The 18,507-nt window shown below is 47.3% G+C and overlaps 1 protein-coding gene across 1 annotated transcript in view; it reads right to left on the bottom strand.

Moving 5' to 3' along the window:
* The window catches only part of LOC135828039 (nitric oxide synthase 3-like), a 48,663-nt gene that overhangs the window by 12,032 nt on the left and 18,124 nt on the right, over positions 1-18,507 (bottom strand). The window contains 20 exon segments of the mRNA XM_065340474.1: positions 9-30; positions 690-775; positions 2,253-2,318; positions 2,580-2,711; positions 4,770-4,956; positions 5,612-5,752; positions 6,669-6,835; positions 7,649-7,784; positions 8,578-9,596; positions 10,150-10,194; positions 11,110-11,255; positions 11,558-11,642; positions 12,139-12,241; positions 13,844-13,922; positions 14,370-14,517; positions 14,804-14,897; positions 15,636-15,716; positions 17,400-17,470; positions 17,580-17,684; positions 18,227-18,371. Of these exon segments, the coding sequence (XP_065196546.1) occupies positions 9-30; positions 690-775; positions 2,253-2,318; positions 2,580-2,711; positions 4,770-4,956; positions 5,612-5,752; positions 6,669-6,835; positions 7,649-7,784; positions 8,578-9,596; positions 10,150-10,194; positions 11,110-11,255; positions 11,558-11,642; positions 12,139-12,241; positions 13,844-13,922; positions 14,370-14,517; positions 14,804-14,897; positions 15,636-15,716; positions 17,400-17,470; positions 17,580-17,684; positions 18,227-18,371 (3,058 nt within the window).

Genomic DNA, 18,507 nt, shown 5'->3' with positions numbered 1-18,507 from the left:
GCTCTTGCCTTGAGAGTCATGAGCCACAGCCTGGACAGATGCATATATATATACATGTGCGTACACATACGTACACACGTGCATAAACACACATGTACACATACGTACACACGTGCATAAACACACATGTACACACACACACACACATGCATGCACGCACATTCACACACACACACACACACACACACACACATACACACACATACACACACACAAACACACACACACACACACACACATATGCTATGTCAGTCATGTGCACATAAACACATACGCACATAAAGGAGCAAAAATCACCAAGCAACTCTTACCACCGACGCCTTTGAACATCAGTGAAGCTAATGAAGAAAGAGTATTCTTCACACAAAACTTTACATCTAAAATGGATTGATGTTTCAGCTATCCGTGTTTTTCAAAATTCAATTCTCCGCGGCCCACCCATGAACGAAAGCTTCTGGTTTGTATAAAAGATTGACAATTATAATGGATGGCCCCTATTGCCTGATGATTGCGTGAGCATGAAACTTAAAGTAGCAGCAAACAAGCCTTGATTGTCCTTGTTGTTCTGTTGTAATGGCCCCTATTATAAACGTAGGCTGAGATTACAGATTGATATATAATTATTGTGTAGATTGCTATCGCAGCCTAGGCTTAAAGCAAAGTAGAAACGTGACGATTCGCGGACTCACCGCCTTGCCGCAACCCTCTTCTTGTCCGTGATTTTCTGCGTCTTCAACGTCACTCCGAATATGTCCTCATGATAGCGACCAGTGGCCTGCAGAGTAGTATATGTACGGGAAAGGGGTTTTCAAAAACATGCAATGCGCTCATCGTGTGTTGTATTTTCCAGAGAGAAGCACTTGTACTGAGGAAATTGGCTTCTTTTGACAGCCATTCAAACACCCAACTTACACTTGGTACATGAATTTTAAACTTCAAGATATTCAAATAAAAAGCCCATAACCCCAAGAGTATGCAACTCAGATTTCAGAACTGTGGGCACGCTGTCTCCATTATGTAGTGAAATGATTGTTCATCTGTCTGGATTTGAAATTCACTATGTGTCAGCAGCCTCCACGATTTCACATTCCGGTACGTCAAGTAATCAAATAGTCTATATTTCAGGATTACCCAAAGGCTAACGCCTATCTGGGGGATCTTCTATTTGTGTGTGTACTAGGTTCAAAGGTACAACCTGTGCTGGACGCAATCACGTAGAAAACCATCTGAAGTCCCCGAGAAAAGCGGACTTGGGCACTGGAAACCGCAGCAGATCAATAGTGGCGCAATGGCCCAGCTGATTCACCAGTTTGTGCCCATGTACTGTGGACAGTGCATGCCTCCAGGCCCCGTCCCGTGTGCACAGTTGAAAATTCTTAGGTTGCAAAATCTTGAGCAAATAAATGTTTAAGTACAGCCCAGAGAAGGCAATTTGCTCTTTTTTTTTAAACAAACCGTCAGCTATAATTCATGTTAGATTTGGTGGATGAACTTCACGACTTGAGTATCTCATGTTGCTGGAGGTTTGCAACTGCAGTAGCATCTGTCCCTGCTCCTTTGTAAGCAAGCACTGATTTTCCTTCCAAGGGTGGTAGAGAGTGAGTATGTGAGCAGAAGTGTATACCCAGCTGCACTATGCCATACCCAGCTGCACTATGCCATACCCAGCTGCACTATGCCATACCCAGCTGCACTATGCCAAGGCAATCTCCAGCAGTCTTAGGTTAAGTGCTAGAGATACATATACATACAAATAATACTCCATCTGCGGACAGCATGCTGTTTCATTCTTTGTGAACTCGTCAGCGCAGCACAGAGGAAATGAGGCCGAACCTGATAGTAATGAAAATAAAAATTTCCAATCAGGCCCGAACGTACCTTGCCAGGGTGCTCAAACTGACAAGTCAGTGAGCCCCGCGAATATTATAATAATATTATAATAATATTATAATAATATTATAATAATATTATAATAATATTATTATAATATTATAATACGAAGTAGTGGTTGCGACTTCGGCGATAATTTGTAAGAAAGGGTAAGGCGGAATAGCGCGAGCTCCGGTGTGGGGAGCAAACCCTTTCTTATAATATTATAATATTATTTATAATACATACAAATCACATGAGTAAATGCACCCTTCCCAAAAACACACGCACGCAAACACGCATGCGCACACATGCACACAAACAAACACATTTACACACACACACACACACACACACATACCGAGATACACATGCTCACCAACCTTCATCTCCGCTAGATAATCACTGGCTTCCTCGGTGGACATGGCAGCGTTGGTGACGAGGATGTTCTGAAACAGTCAGCCCATAATACATGCAGTTGAATTAAACACCTACGTAACCCCGGTAACCTCAGTAAACCCTGGTCTCCCAGGTTTCCCAGGCAACCAAGGCATCCTTTGATTGATTGATATTTTATCATTATTTTTAAAAGGCTCTTTAAGAGCATCATAACAACGTGCCATAGTGGATGAAGGGAAAGGAGAAGGGGAGGGCAGTGCAGGGGAGAAGGTGAGGTGGAATGGGAGGGGCAGGGGATGTATATCTTTTACCTGGAATGATTGACCAACACGGTCGGCCATGGACACATCACCGCACACGAAGATGTGGCCGTTGTTCTCACAGATATCGGTGACTAGCTGCTCAGCCTCGCCTTCCGCCTCGATCCTCTGCTGAACGTATTGCTGTACACATGCACAAACAAACATGTTCACATACACACACACACACACAACATACACACACATGCACACACACACACACACACACACATGCACACACACACACACATGCACACATAGACACATGACTTGATACTGAGCTTATCAGTAATAATTATGACTTGAGAGTCAGCCATACCTTCCGTCAGGCGAAATTACTGGTCAGTCGGCGACACGCATTTTTCACAAAAATTTGCGTTTCACCTGCTGGGAGAGTATGCGTGTACTCGAGTCTCATCCTGAGCACGTTTTTTCTTCTTTTTTCAGCTCCAGTATAGCTGTATTTTTCATTGCAAAGCCGTCCTCGATTGTTGTGTTCGTTGTTCAAACGAAGTGGACATTCAATCATGAAGGTAGAGGACATAGGGGCCTGATTGGAGTTTCTCGTGGCATAGGACGGCCACACAGAGACACTTTGGGATTTTCTGAATATAAAATACCGTACGCACGATGCTGAGATCAATTTGTGCGATATCAAATTGTTTGTGATCTACCACATCGAGCAGAACGGGATCCAAACCCAAGCTTACCGATGGTTAGGCTGCCGACCTGACTGGACAAATGATCCCTGGCTTCACCAGACGCCAGAGGTCGGACACCATGTCCTTTGCCGCGATGTCCATCTCCAAAAAGAACTCCATCTTCGTCGTGAAAAGGCTTGAAATACTCAATATTCAACCGAGATTCGCGGTCTCACCTTTTCTCAGATCGAATCATTTTTTGTCGTAGCAGTTGCAGGGCAGATCCCCGCCACTACTTCAACAGAAGATGGCTCCAAAGCATGCCTGGAGCAAGCCATATCGAGGTTGCAAGCCACCCCTCTCAGCACTTTTTTTGAAAAAATTCGAAATTTCAATGGTGGAAGATATACTATGAAGAGAATTTCAAAAAGTATGTTTCGCGGAGCGATCGCTCAACCTACGTCATTCAAACTTTTCAGGATTGTTCAGATGTACATTCTAGGCATGGAACCACAGAAGATGATATCATAGCTGACACACAGAGTCACACCCACAGCAGATTCGTGTGCACAGATACTAAATTAGTGGACGTCGTCATCTTCTTCCCGCTGATCTCAAATGTACTATGACGTGCTATTTCGCCTGACGATTCGCTCCAGATATTATGTAGCATTTTTATCTCTGGATTTTTGAAATTACAGGACTGTATCATTTCAATGCATTGCGTACATAGCAAGCAAGTGTACCAGGCAAGAACTAATATACGGTAAAACCCAGTGTAAGCGACCTCTGGGTTTAGCGACTACCTGCTCTTAACGACCGCTTTTCCATGCACGGGCAGTTCTACACACACACTGTGGGACCTGGTTCTAAAGACCACCTGGCTTTGACGACCGCTTTTGCTTGCACCGTGGGGTGGTCGCTTAAACCAGGTTTTTACTGTGCAGTAAAACCTCTCAAGGCGACCACTCGGATAAGGCGACCACCTGGCACAGAAGACCATTGCAACCAGGACCTAGGGATACTACATGTATTTCAAGTCAAATTATCCTGGATAAGGAGGCCACCTGGCAATGGAGACCACATTTTGAATTTCCCTTAAGTGGTCGTCTTAGACAGGTTTTACTGTACTTGGAATTACTTGAACCGGTGACATGGAGACAGTAGTTGCAATGAAGCAATGAATAGAACTACACCTACCCTCATCCCTAATGCTGTAACTCGCGTAACAGTATCCGGGCGGTCCGGGACCGGGGCACTGCCCGTAACTTCAAAATGCCCGTAACTCCGAATCACATACATTTCGATGGGGGAAAGGCCATGAATATGGCATATGACGTCACTATATCCCCAAGAAGTGACAAAGAGTAGCAACATTTCCACTGGAACTTGCCCAGCTGGTGCCAGGTAGGCCGAAGTGCCGGTGCCTTCGGGGTCCAGATAACCGAGGCATGAGTGTATGTGCACCCTCATATCACAATTGTTGCTATGATTGTGACACGAGTGTGCACATAGTTACATTCATTGCCTTGTAACAGCTGCAGTCTGTACACAATCTAACCTTAGGATGGCTTGGATCTCTGGAGAAAGCATAGCAGACTTTGGTCAGTGATCCCTCCAGCAGATTCTTGCCGATCTCCGTCCGGTAGATGTTGTCGACTTGGTCGTGGCGACAGCCGAAGAAGAGCTTCATCTTGCCGAGGCCGGTCTCGCGCACGTCCTCTCCCCTAGGCAACTTGGGGGTGTCCCTGTACAGGGTGAAAGAGGAAACGTTGATGAGATGAAAAACAGATACCAGCAAGTTGAAGGCCAGACATCACAGAGAGAATAGCAAACATTGGGGAGGTGGAAGAATGGACACGAGGGAGATTGAGAGCAGACATCAGGAGGAAGGGGGGGGGGAGCATGAATAACAGACATTGGAAGGATAGGACAAACACCTGCGAGGTGACTAGCAGTCATGAAGAGCCAACACCTGGGAGATCGAGAAAAGAATTCGGGAGCAAGGGGGATGTAGAGCAGACACCAGCGATATAGAACACAGACTTGGGAAAGGCAGGGGATGAAGAGCAGCCATCAGGGAGATGACTGTCATAAGTGGGATCATTTTCAAGTCCACCCAGAGTTTGGGGATTTCAGGGGATGTCGGTCGTTGGGCGGTTCAATAGCCAATTGAGTCGTCTTTCCAAGATTCCTTTTGAGTCTCTCTCCCCTCTCCGGGGAGACCCAAGTGACCAGTTTTGGCAGTGGGCAACAAGTACAAGTACAAGTGTGTCTGTATGTCTGTCTTTTGTGTGTACATGTATGTGTGCACGTAGGCATGTTTGTGTTTATGTGGGTGCCTGTGTCTGTGTCTATGTCTGTGCCCATGTGTAATCGAGTATGTATACCTGTGCGACTTACTCCTCAGTCTTCTGGTTGCCATGGTGCTGGATAAGATAGAGACGACGCTGCCAGAAGGAGCGGAACGGAGCAATGCCTGTGCCTGGACCCACCATGATAACGGGTGATCGGTAGTCTTCCGGTAAGTGAAACGACGGTGCCCTGAACAACAACATAGCGGGCAAACAAGAAGAAGTCCAGTGGGACTGTCATCTACTACAGGCCCGTCGGACCCGGTCCGGTCGGTCAGGTTATTACCGGACCAACTAATGTTACTTTTTGGCCATCAAAACGTGTTTACTACTGTGGAGGGGCATGTGTATCCACCATATCGATATACAAACTGTATGAAAGGCCACAATACTACCGGACCAATCGAAAACTGCTTCCGACGTTCCTGTACTAGAAGGTGATCATGTGCTTCTTTACCGATATAAAAAATAAATAAAAATAAATTCGACGGGTTCGCGTACCGGGCAGGTCAAGAACAAGGAGTCGTACAACTTCCTGGTCAAGAACCACCTTTCCGCTTCCGTGGGACGCCACCACCCATGATCAGGCGTCAGATGCGGCTCCTACCGATACCGATATCAACTAAAGTAGAGCTTGCCCTAACCGGACCACCGTTGGCGCCGCGGTATCTATCCTGATATGACAAGATGCCGCTTGATCCAGGGGTGCACGTTCAATCCACAGAACTTTGGTGCATGAACATTTGTCCGGTCAATACAGGATTCTGCTCGGTACAGGGTCCGGCAAACATAGGTGTTACTCTACATGTTATTCATGGTGGCGCAGCACATACTATCAATACTGCTTAGATGCATAGCACGTCAATACGCCAAATAAACATTGCCAAGTAAGGAACATCATGAGTAGGGCATGTGAGTGTGCTGTGATCAGGAGTGCACTGTTCGACACCTTACACAACCATATCTAGGTGGCTGACCAGGGTGTACACACGCATGCACGCACGCACCCCCCCCCCCACACACACACGCACACACGCACACGCACGTTCCCCTCCCCCCCCCCCCCCACACACACATCAATGAAGGTTCTTTTTCAGCTGACTCACTTCCGGACAAAGCAGGAGACCTTGTCACCTTCCTTCAGTTTGCTCATCCACGTCGATGCCACACCGTGATGTGTCGTTTCAGCATTGGTGGTGTAGGTTACCACAGCAACAGTGAGATGGACTTCGCCGCGGCAGAGTTTCGGACATGAAGAAATCGAGTAGTATCGCTGAAGCAGACCGGGCAGAATCGTGGAAAAGGAGTATGCCTGAGAGTGTGTACTACTGTAAACGGGTAACTATGGCGACGTGAAAATGTTTGCGAATTTTGCGAGAGGCCCCGAATCGCAAACTTTGAACAACGCAAACTCGCGCCATGTTAAGTTCAGTGCAAGGACTGACTCGACTGTGTAGAACGACTGTAGAACGACTCGCAAACATTAAACAGCGCAAACCAGTCTCACTTTGTAAAACGCAAACATTTATTGTCGCAAACGTTACCCGTTTTCCAGTATACAGCAAAACCTGTGTTTGCTGGACCCTATGGCCATGCCAAGCGGAACACTGTATACACACTGTTTGCATCCGAGGCAAGTGAAATCTAACTAAGCCACTTTTACTCCACAGTTTTAAGAGTGTTCATATTGCTCAACCGTTGCAGGGCTGGGAATGGTCAATTTCTCAACCGTCGCAGGTCTGGGGTGGGTCGATTCATGAGCTATGGATTTCTCACCATCATCACCCTCACAGTTACACACCATAAAGGTACATTGACACGTACTCGTACTTCATTATTATACTGGTCAAACTATTTTTGTTCTTTTACCCTACTTGGAATCTTGCCTGGTGCTCTCAGCTAGCAAGGACTCCGAGACCTATGGTTGGATGGACTGGTCAGAATTCACCATGAACCACTGCCGTTGTGCGGCCTTCACTTTGCATCCACATGTCTGACGGTTTGTGGGTTTAGAAATGCACAGACAGATCATGAGACCTGGTAGAATCATTCCCAAGCCTAGCTCCACACAGACGCCATTGCTTACCGCCTGCAACAGTGGGAACTGAGCGATGATCAGCGAGACAGGTATCTTGAGAGAGGGGAACTCATCCAGGAACTCCGGCAGAGTCGCAAACTTGTCATACTTCCAGTCTTCATACGCATCGGAGCCCTGCGCACACCAATACAGAGCACCACACGAAGAAAAAGAAGATAACAAATGTTTAGCATCCACCCATCAAGACACAAGATGGGTCAATGCATGCACTACCTTCCTTGAGCAGGTGCTGTTGTAATACACCATTGGAATTTGGTAGTAATATTTCCACTTCAATCACCCACAGGTTGCCCGGTAGACTGAGGTGCCCGTAACTTTGAGGTCCGGATAAGAGGTACAGGGGCGTCGGAAGGTATTCTAGCGTGGTACGGTCAGCCATCTGAAGTACAATTTACTCGTGGGGGGGGGGGGGGGTGGCTGAGCCGAACATGTTGGAAATTTAGAGCCCAAATCAGTGCATTTTATAGAATCACGGGGTACTTGGGGCAAATATTGGTACAGTCAATACCGTAGTGCCGTACCATGTGCGACGCCCCTGAGGTATATGAGTGCATGGAAGATGTTTAGTAGCCGGTGTAATTCTAGTAGCCGGTGTAATTCTAGTAGCCGGTGTAATTCTAGTAGCCGGTGTAATTCTAGTATTATTATTATTATTATTTGTGCTCCCGCGTCAATGGGCTCGCCCAAATTCGCTTGCACCGAACCATGCGAAAAAAGGCCGCCAGCAGGCAGGCAGGCAAAGAAAAATAGAAAATGGTGTCACATAAACTAATACAAACAAGAATATCATTATTGATGACATTAATATACTGAATGAATGGCAAGGCCATGTGAATACGGATAATACGGATAATCAGAGTACCAACAACAAAGAATGTAGCTCAAACCATTGCAGTGCCAACTTCCTTCACCAGTACTCTGCCTTGTACGCATCTGTAACTGCGTTGCACAGATATGTCCATTCACGGCGATCCAGTGCTCGCTGAGCCATCAGCTGCAAGTCCCTTGGAGTCCTCAGACGGCAGCCGACTCGCTCCGCGTCTTGATTCAGCAGGACCGGTAGCGTGATCCGCGGCCGCCCACGGTATCCCGGCACGGAGCAGCCAAAGAATCCACTCATGGCCTCCCTAGCCGGTGTGTGCTCATCTGATCGCAGGATGTGGCCGAACAACCGCCATCTTGCATTCACCAGAATGTTGCCAAGTGGAGCAGCACTGCAGCGCTCGTAAACCAAATCGTTTGACAGTCGGTTGGGCCACCTGATACCCAAGATATGCCGAAGTTGCCGCCGATGATACGATTCCAGCGCTTCAATTGTCTGTCGAGTGATGCCCCATGTGGAGCAGTTGTAAAGCAAGACAGGTAACACGAAGCAGTTATACAGCCGGACGCGCACCTCCAGACTCACTTGGTCTCTTCTCTTCCATAACTGGCAGAGGGACTTAAACGCTATCGCCGCAAGCTGCTTTCTGCGGGTGACATCCTCTGCATCACCAAGGAGAGAGCCGAGTTTCTTGACCATACGCCATGGCTCATCAGCACGATCGGCCTCTCGCTGGATGGCTGTGAATTCTGTCTTGGTCTGGTTGACGGTAAGGGACCATGTACCCAAGATGGTGGCAACCTGTGGCTCTAACATCCGAAGCCAATCACTAGAGATACTGATGAAGTCCACATCATCGGCGTACTCCACATCGTACGGAAGATGCCGGGCCACAGGTGCAGCCATTCGCTGTCGCACATCCTGCAGGGCAGCTTCCAGGTAGATCACGAATAGAATTGGCGACAAGGAGTCGCCTTGCGGGGTACCAATGTTAGTGGAGAAAGAGCTTGATGTTTCCGTGCCCAGTCTGACTGCCAAATTCGTATCTGAGATCAGGTAACGGATCAAGCGTACCTCGTCTTCTTCCAAGAATCGCTGAACCACGTCCATCAACTGTCCTCGCCTGATCGTGTCAAAGGCACGTGACATGTCGATGTAATTCTAGTAGCCGGTAATTCTAGTAGCCTAGTAGCCGGTGTAATTCTAGTAGCCGGTGTAATTCTAGTAGCCGGTGTAATTCTAGTAGCCGGTGTAATTCTAGTAGCCGGTGTAATTCTAGTAGCCGGTGTAATTCTAGTAGCCGGTGTAATTCTAGTAGCCGGTGTAATTCTAGTAGCCGGTGTAATTCTAGTCGCCGGTGTAATTCTAGTAGCCGGTGTAATTCTAGTAGCCGGTGTGATTCTAGTAGCCGGTGTAATTCTAGTAGCCGGTGTGATTCTAGTAGCCGGTGTAATTCTAGTAGCCGGTGTAATTCTAGTAGCCGGTGTTATTCTAGTAGCCGGTGTAATTCTAGTATCCGGTGTAATTCTAGTAGCCGGTGTAATTCTAGTAGCCGGTGTAATTCTAGTAGCCGGTGTAAAGAGACAGGATTTGGTGCATGTTCTGTGAAGTCCAATAATGCTGACATGACCACTATTCAGTATTCACAACAACAAAACGAGCTCACCTTTGCCAATTCTTCTAGCTCCTTCTTCTCAGCATCGGCAGTAGGCTGAGGAAAGGAAAAATACAATTTAGAGTTAGAAAGACATCAGAATGATACACAACTGGGTGATTTGTTTTATGTACGAGATGTGCAAAGACAGTACTGACATCCACCATTTTACACGGAAAGGTGGCAGAAACTGAAGCTGTGAACAGGGATATGCCATGACTTGCGGAAAGTCGTGTATTAGGCTGCTCCCACCAATCCAGGACCAGACATTCAGAAGGTGAAATGATGATGTTAGGGACTGGATGAAAAGTAAACTCCTATAAAGGCCATAGCACCTGGTCTGCCCTGTCCAGCCATGACTTTGGAAGAAGGGATGACCAACCCAATCCGTGTACATTGGTACATGCAGATAGATCTGGGGTTGAAAATCAGGCCGTTGAAATAATGTTTATTTCCAGTCAAGTATCCCATTTGGCCGGGCCACCTGAAACCCCAAGTACCACGGCCCATAGGCTCTGGAATGTTTTGGGTCATTCGTAAAGTTAGAGCGAATGAAGCAGACGGCTGTAGCAATGGTGGCAAGTGACACAGTTGCAGAACTGCATTGGACACACATGTACATGCATCTGTATGCTTCACTCGATACAGAACAAGTGCACAGTTGAACTCACTGAGTATGTACTCTGCAGATGATACGTGCAGTTGCTTAACTTAAGGACATAGTCCGGGGCATGGGGGTATCACTCCATATTGAACCATAATTGGATACGAAGTATCTCGGACACTAAATACACATTCCTGTTGCGCATGGCAGTGTGTCTTATCACAGATCTACTGTGCACGTAGAGGACATGAAACTTGAAGTGAGCTTGCAATGAAACGAGGCACAGATCCTTGAAAGGATTCGCGCCTAAGTTTTACTGTGGCGCACCTTGCCCCCTAACAAAGTTGCAAGCATTGACTTAACCCTACCGCATCTTGGTCAACCAGCGACACCATGAACGAGATCATCTGCGGTGTGGGAGGTGACGTGATGTCCAGGTACGACGTCAAAGCATGGCGCAGTGAGCATGGCTCCGGTAGTCGCTGCGACGCAACCCACTCATTGTTATAGTTGCCTGGAAACAGAGGTGTATGGCAAAGAGTGGGGGTGAAGCAGCACAACATTGAGAGACAGACAACTTCATTGGTCAGTCACAGTAAACGACTTGGTGGTACGAAGAGTCTAGTAATTTCACACACAGAAAGAAGAGGTTCCCGTTTGCAACTTCCTTCAAACTGATGAAGAAGAGGTCTGCCTGGACTAGCTTTACTTTAGTTGAGTGCGAGTACAAACATGGCGAGTGCACTTGAAAACAGAGCACTATAATTATTTTATGTGGACACTTTCTTCAATGCAGCACCCACACACAAAACTGACCATCTTCGCCGCGCTGCTGAACTTCAAAGAGAAGAGTAGCGTCCGGGTCCACGTCCAGCTTCAGCTTGCTCAGCGCTGCCTCAACCTGGGAATGAAAACACACAACACACAACAACAATGCCAGCAGTATCATCATCAGCAGTTGTGACTTTGGGAGCGGAAATAATGGAAACAGCAGCAGCAACAGGAACAATAGTTACCCCCAACACCAACAAAGAACATAGCAGCAGCAGCAGCAGCAGCACTAACTGCATCAGTTACTGAGTATCACTACCTATGGCAGCAGTAGCAACAGCAATAGCATCAGGGGTCACAGCAGCAGCAGCAGCACCAAGGGATACCTGAGCAGCAGCAGCACCACCATCAGTAGCAGCAGCAGCAGCAGTGGCAAGACAGCATACTGGGCCTGCCAACTGATGACCTGATTCTCAGGAGAGTAACACACAACTCTAGTCATGCATGCTTTGAAAGCATGCTTCTGCCAGCACAATCCAACAGCAAACATGTTGCCATACCTATGACACAATACAGTACACATTTCCCTGATTCCCCTGGCACAGAGTGTATCTGGCTTGTCCTACCAGTTCAGCGTTGTTCTCTGGACAAACACCGAGATGATCACCAGGGTTGTAAACCAACAGCTGATTGTCACATGTTTTCAATTCCACCAGGATAGTTGAACGACTGCAAACGAAGAAAAGGATATGAGAAATACATGTACTTGGTCCGACTTATTGAAATGTGCGTTTCGCTTCGAACGTCAGACAAACAAATTCAAATAATCTCAGGACGGAACAAACTTTCCAGCTATCTAACACTATCCTTCAGTTGTCGATTTGTGATGTTGAAGAAGAAATGGCTCCAACCCCCAAAGGAGGCAGCGCCTCAGGATCCTAGTCGACTCGAGAATTTTGCGTGCAAATTTTGTCGTCAGAGGACTCCTGTTGCTTCTTGCACAACACAGAGAAGGCCTGGTGCTGAAATCAACACCCCACTGCGATGGGGAATTGTCACGGAGTACCAGAAACTCCTGGGCGATCGTTCTCGAGTGCTTCCTGGTGGATTGAAATCTCTGCAGTCGCTGTTTCCTTGGAAGAATCAAATATGTTCAGCAAACGCGTCATCCAGAAACTCGTGCAGAAAGCACCTGCATCGCTCCGTCCAGTTTGTGCTGATCTCTCTCGCATTCGGTCTCAATGTGGCGGCCGACGAATCAAGATCACAGAAGAGATCGTCGAGAAGTTGATCGATATAAACAACCGCCCTTGAGGTCGACTTTCAGGCGACAACCTGGCTGGAAAACTGAAGCGCAGAAAGGGTGAATACGGTGCTTGAATGGTGCGGAGTCCTCGCCGACTCCTCGGAGCCGCGATCGCGATCGATGCGTCACAACATCGCCAGTCTCCGGGGCCAGTGGATTCGTGAAACAGGCAGGGAAGAGCACGCATGGTCTGATGCAGCTGACTGTGTGACAGTCATGTCGACACAGATCAGACTCAGTACTAGTTCTACGCGCGCGGCACACGGTGATGAGAAGGGATTTTTTTATGCGTGGTGGTTTACTTGTTCGCCTCATTGAAAGTCTCTTGGGAGCGTCAGGCGAAAACACCTACAGCCACCATTCTGGCAGTCGTACTGCACGAGGAGGAGGCGAAGTCGATCGTCTAAATCGTGCCTATGGAGTGAAAAATCAAGGAAGCGCAGTGTAGCTTGGAGGAGATGAAAAAAATGTCGACGTTTTGCAGGTTGACGCACTTGAAGAAGCGCCCTGAGACACCAGCAGAGATGGAAACTAGAAGGTCAGGCCAAGAAACGACACAGTAGTTATCTATCTATCCTCTGTTGGTCGATTTTTTAGTACAGGTGCTCCTTTGGACATAGGCTTGAGTTTTGAAGCGAAGCGCACATTTTAATAAGTCGGACCAAGTAGATAGAAAAGGATTTTGAAAGTTGATTTCTGCTGCAAAGATCAAGTGTCCCTTGGCCCTTTACAGATATTGCGTGGCATCTCAAATGCTCAAACTCTTTAACGTCAGAACGTGTCGATAGCAGTTATAGCTAGTATTGCTATCGTCGACATGCATTGGCTTACTCAGCATGTCGATGCCTTTCAGGACGTTGATTGTGTGAAACTGGTGCTTTGCTTGAGTTTTTGTATGATGCATGTCCCGTTGTAAGTGGAAAGGAAAACTGCTTCGACAAATTGTCACCAGGTCACATTGCTAAGGTACAAACACCACTAATATCCTCACATTCATTCTCCAACACCGCACTGATTTCACTTACGAAGCACCGACGGCCTGGAGCTCCTTGACTCCCTTGACAATGGCCGTTGCCGTCTTCTTGTGGTGTAGAATACCAAGGGCTGAGTGGGACAGAAAGACACACAACGAAGTCATGCATAAACGCAAGGTCAGCACGGCGAGACTTCTGTTGACCAAACAAGCACTAGCGACATTTAACTTGTACCAGCAGCTTCAAATCCCTGCATGCAATAAGTCATGTACTGATAGTAACACAGCCAGTTGTGCACATACATGTACGTATGTCTTGCCTCTGTGCGTGCATACACACAAGATCACTTCTCCATTACATGTAGGAGCTGAAGCAGCAGCAGCGGCAGAGATAGCAGTGACATCAGCAGCGGCAACAGCAGCAGCAGTAGAAGCTGTGTCAGCAGTAGCATCAGCATTAGCAACAGCAGCAGCAGCAGTAGAAGCTGTGTCAGCAGTAGCATCAGCATCAGCAGCAGCGGTGGCAGTGGCAGTGGCAACAGAAGCATCACTGCGGTGGCAGAAGCAGAAACACGTACACTCAGTCCTGCTCAGTGGCTCTCCCGTCGCTTCCTTCTCCTCCTGGTGTCGGTACATCTGCGCCTCCCAGGACGGCGGGAGTGCACTCAGTGCTTTGTCGGCAATGGTCTTGTCTCCGTCAGCAATGTGATAAGCTTCACAGGCAGCCTGCAAAGCAAGCATGGAAAACAGAGAGAGGGAGAGAAAATTACAACAAGACTATCACAACAATAATTCCATTCCCCCATTTCTTGCATACAAATTAATGCTTTTCTTAATTATAAGTTCTTATAGTCACACACATGTATGAAGGCATAGCTATCTGTTTGTGATGGGGCTTTAAATAGAAGTACAGCAACTACGAAGACCACAACAACGACACTGGCCGCGGCGACAGCAATAACACTACCTCTAGAGCTTGCCCAGGAAGGCAGTGGATGGATGCTTGGCTTACCAAGTAACACTTCTTCATCCACTCATGGAAGGACTCCTCCTGGCCACACAACTCATCACCTTCACCAGCATCATGAACGCTCTCACCACCCAGGCTGCAGGAACGAGACGGACAGAGGACGATGAACACACACACACACAGGCGAGCATGATGTGATTCCTTGTACCACAACTTGACCTACTCACAGATGTGTTTATGCCATCGCACTATGTCCATACTGCAAAAATACATTCTGAAAACAATAATGATCTTTTTATGATTGCCCGAGGCTAGTCGCCTTTCCAGATGTTCACCGCATTGAAAGATGTATGTTGGCATGAATGAAAAGTAGAAAGCACAAAATCGCACAGAGCACACTGAACATGCAGAACATACTCTTTAAAATAATAATAAAATATTCACTGTTCGCGTTACATAGGGACGCTACCACCCTCTGTGGAGCAAGGCGCAGGTGCAGCTCCTAAGCGGTGGGAGGTGAGTAGATCAGACCCACCATACTCATTATGAAAGCTGTATTTCTCGCCGGTCGAGCGGAGCGAGATAGGCGAGAAATGATTTCACGCGACTTCTCTCCTGAGTCACATCTGGCTGCGGCCTACTACCCCTCACTTTGGGTGCTCCTGCCTCCGTCATCTGCGTCTAGTGGTATGCCGGTGTATACAGAATGAGAAACATATCCATTGGTATGTCAGAACACCATCAGCTGATACACAGATTACATTTGCAAAGGTCTGTGCAGTCTAGATTTGCAGGGCCCTGCACAAAGGAAAAGTGAGATGTGCAGGGTGGGGATTCAAACATTGGGTACCATGCCAACAACAGCACTACTCACTCCTGGAGGACGTCATGCATGTCATTTCCAAACTTGCAAAACTGCGGGTACGCACGAGATCCCAGTCCAAACACAGAGAACCTGCAGGAAACGAGACAACGATGAATTGCAAAAATTCACGGTTCGCGTGAGACTTGGCTGGAGGCCGTATTTTCCGCATCTGAAGGAACGCCACCACCCTCGATGGAGACCGAAAATCCCATTCGCTGTATCCATGCTTCCCTCGTATTGCAAAGAGAAGCAGAAATCTCCCAACGGGTGGTGAGATGTGGTGCGCTCGATCAACCTGAAGTCTCGGCTTCAGACCTATAGTGTGCTTAATGCACCCATGTCATAAGAAATTAGATATGGCAGAGATAAGATGTAGATATGGCAGAGGGAGGAGAAAACAGGCTAGATAGAACATGCATGAATGAATGGCAAAACTCAATGGCTTGTGTATAAAAGCGCGAGGTCAATACCTGGCAAAATGCAGACAGGCAAGAACATAATTATTCCCGTAGCTATGCAGAAGACGTTACTTCAGTAACGTCTGGCGCTAGCCAGGGTCCACACAGCTTTAATTTGGTATTTGTTTGTTTGTGTGTTTGTTTGTTTGTTTGTGTCACGCCTGGCGCTATCTTGTATCTGTCCCGTACCGTACCGTACCATCAAACACAGCTGGCCACATACAGCTGGCCTCAATATTCAAATAGGGCTTTGAAATGCAAGATCATAACGTGAAGCAACTAATACTTGGAAGAATGGTATGAATGCGAAGTGTATGGGGGGAATGCATGTAGGGCGATAGTGCGGGTTCGAATCCCAGGATATGGCTGAAAAAAATAGGAGAATTGAAAAATTTGTAACATCCCTATGCTTTTTTTGCCGTCATCAAGGCGGTAGACGGTGTCGTATTACCCTCGATCGTACCTGTCCCGTACCTATCCCGTACCGTACCATCAAAGACGGCTGGCCACAATGCATATTCAAATAGGGCTTTCAAATGCAAGATCATAACGTGAAGCAACTAACTTTACTTGGAAGAATTAGTACCCAATGGAAGAATTAGTATGTATGCGAAGTGTATCGGGGGATGCATGCAGGGCGCGTGATAGTGCGGGTTCGAATCCCAGGTTATGTCTTAAAAAAAAAGGATTTTTTTAAAGAATTTATAACATCCCTATGCTTTTGTTTGTCTACATTGCAGGTGATCAAGGCAAAAAAGCATAGCGTAGGGCCCTGAGCTTCCAAGCTCTCTCGTTTACACATATACCAATGACACTGAGGTGAAGAGAAAGGGAAAACGCGCTGTAGCTGTTACTCAGAGTTTCAAGCATTCTCGATCATCACACAGCACGGAAAACGATGAAAACGATGATAGGTGAAACTGATCATTATAAACAGTACCGTTATAAACCGTCCCTCAAGCAATTTACCACATACGGTATGTGAACATGAACTTTAAAAAAAAAGTAAATTATCGTGTCCATTCCCGAAGGGAACTCACGACGGCCGCTAACACCCGATAAACCCTAACCATGAACTTAAGGGTACGTGTATAGGACAAGTTGAGGTGACCGAAAAGGCTCTGGTCGCACGGGTTTCAATCCCGCAACTATTCACTTCAAGAGCAATGAACTTGCCACTCCGCCACAATGCCCCGCTTATTGTGATCTGGAATGTTTCGCAAACATCGCTAAACATCAAATGCCTTCGTTTAAGGCTCATTCTATCTCTCGGACAGCAAGTGATCAAGGCTGGTGCAAGCACAGAGCCACTTACTTGATATTTGTCAGCCACTGGGAGTTGTCTTCTTCGGAGTTTGCGATTCCTGTTAGCGTCCTGAAGAATTCCTGAAGGTGGATGAGTTCGGGAGAAGAGGACAGAGGTTTGATGAGATGATAGCCAAAGCTGTGCAACAGGCTTTCATTAGCTCATGCACCACACCTGACACCGACTTACCACACCGTTCTCCGGGGGCTCTCTATTGCCGAAGGTGCTGGTCACTATGACAACCATCTGCTCGTGTTCCAACTCCAGCGGGTTGTACTCGTCCATGCACGTTACCTTGGCAACCACACCGGATGGATCAATACACATGTAAAGTGTTAACCCACTATATTGGAAACAGAGAAGCTAGTGCCATTTGAACGTACATGTATGTGAACATGCGTAATAATGTGTACTCAAGGGTGACACTGCCTTAATCAAAGGGGAACTTTCACTGTTGGGTCAGTCAGTAGTGGATGAGACACTTAATCTCAGGGTCATGGGTTCGATCCCCAAATTGGTCGCCAATGTTGAATTTAGAAACAACAATACCGGTGATTCCATACACACAGTGAGCAACAGACGAGGGACAACATTTGTTGGGGGAGACGGAGAGGCGGGAAACAAAAGACCACATGGTGACGACAAGAGAAAGAGCGAGAGCAAGCTGAGAGAAACAGAGTGCAAAGTAAAGGGCCTGGATAGCTAGGGCAAACATATGGGCATGCAAGTAGCTACCCAGGCCAATGGAACAAAAGGTGGCATACAGGGTGCAGGCCAGCTGGGGCAAGTTAGTACGGGAATGAGGACCTAACAGCACTGCACTGCCATAAATATACCTGATAGTTGAAGCTGTTGCTGAACAACTCGCCGACTTTCTTGGCGTACGTAGCTGAGCGTCCCGTCTCCGTGGCATAGAGAATGACAGCCTTGACACGTCGACTCATACTGGTCTTGAACATGCGATTGAACGTCTTCACCACCCTGATGGTCGGACACAAATGTGAAGTCATTCGAAAAGCATGTACATGCATACATACATACCCACATCACACATCCACGCACGCGCGCGCGCGCGCGCGCGTGCGCACACACACACACACACACACACACACATACA

This window comes from Sycon ciliatum, chromosome 12 (genome assembly GCF_964019385.1).
Source record: "Sycon ciliatum chromosome 12, ocSycCili1.1, whole genome shotgun sequence".
NCBI lineage: Eukaryota > Metazoa > Porifera > Calcarea > Leucosolenida > Sycettidae > Sycon > Sycon ciliatum.
The sequence above is the reverse complement of the archived record's forward strand: the minus strand, read 5'-3'. Positions and strand labels throughout refer to the sequence as shown.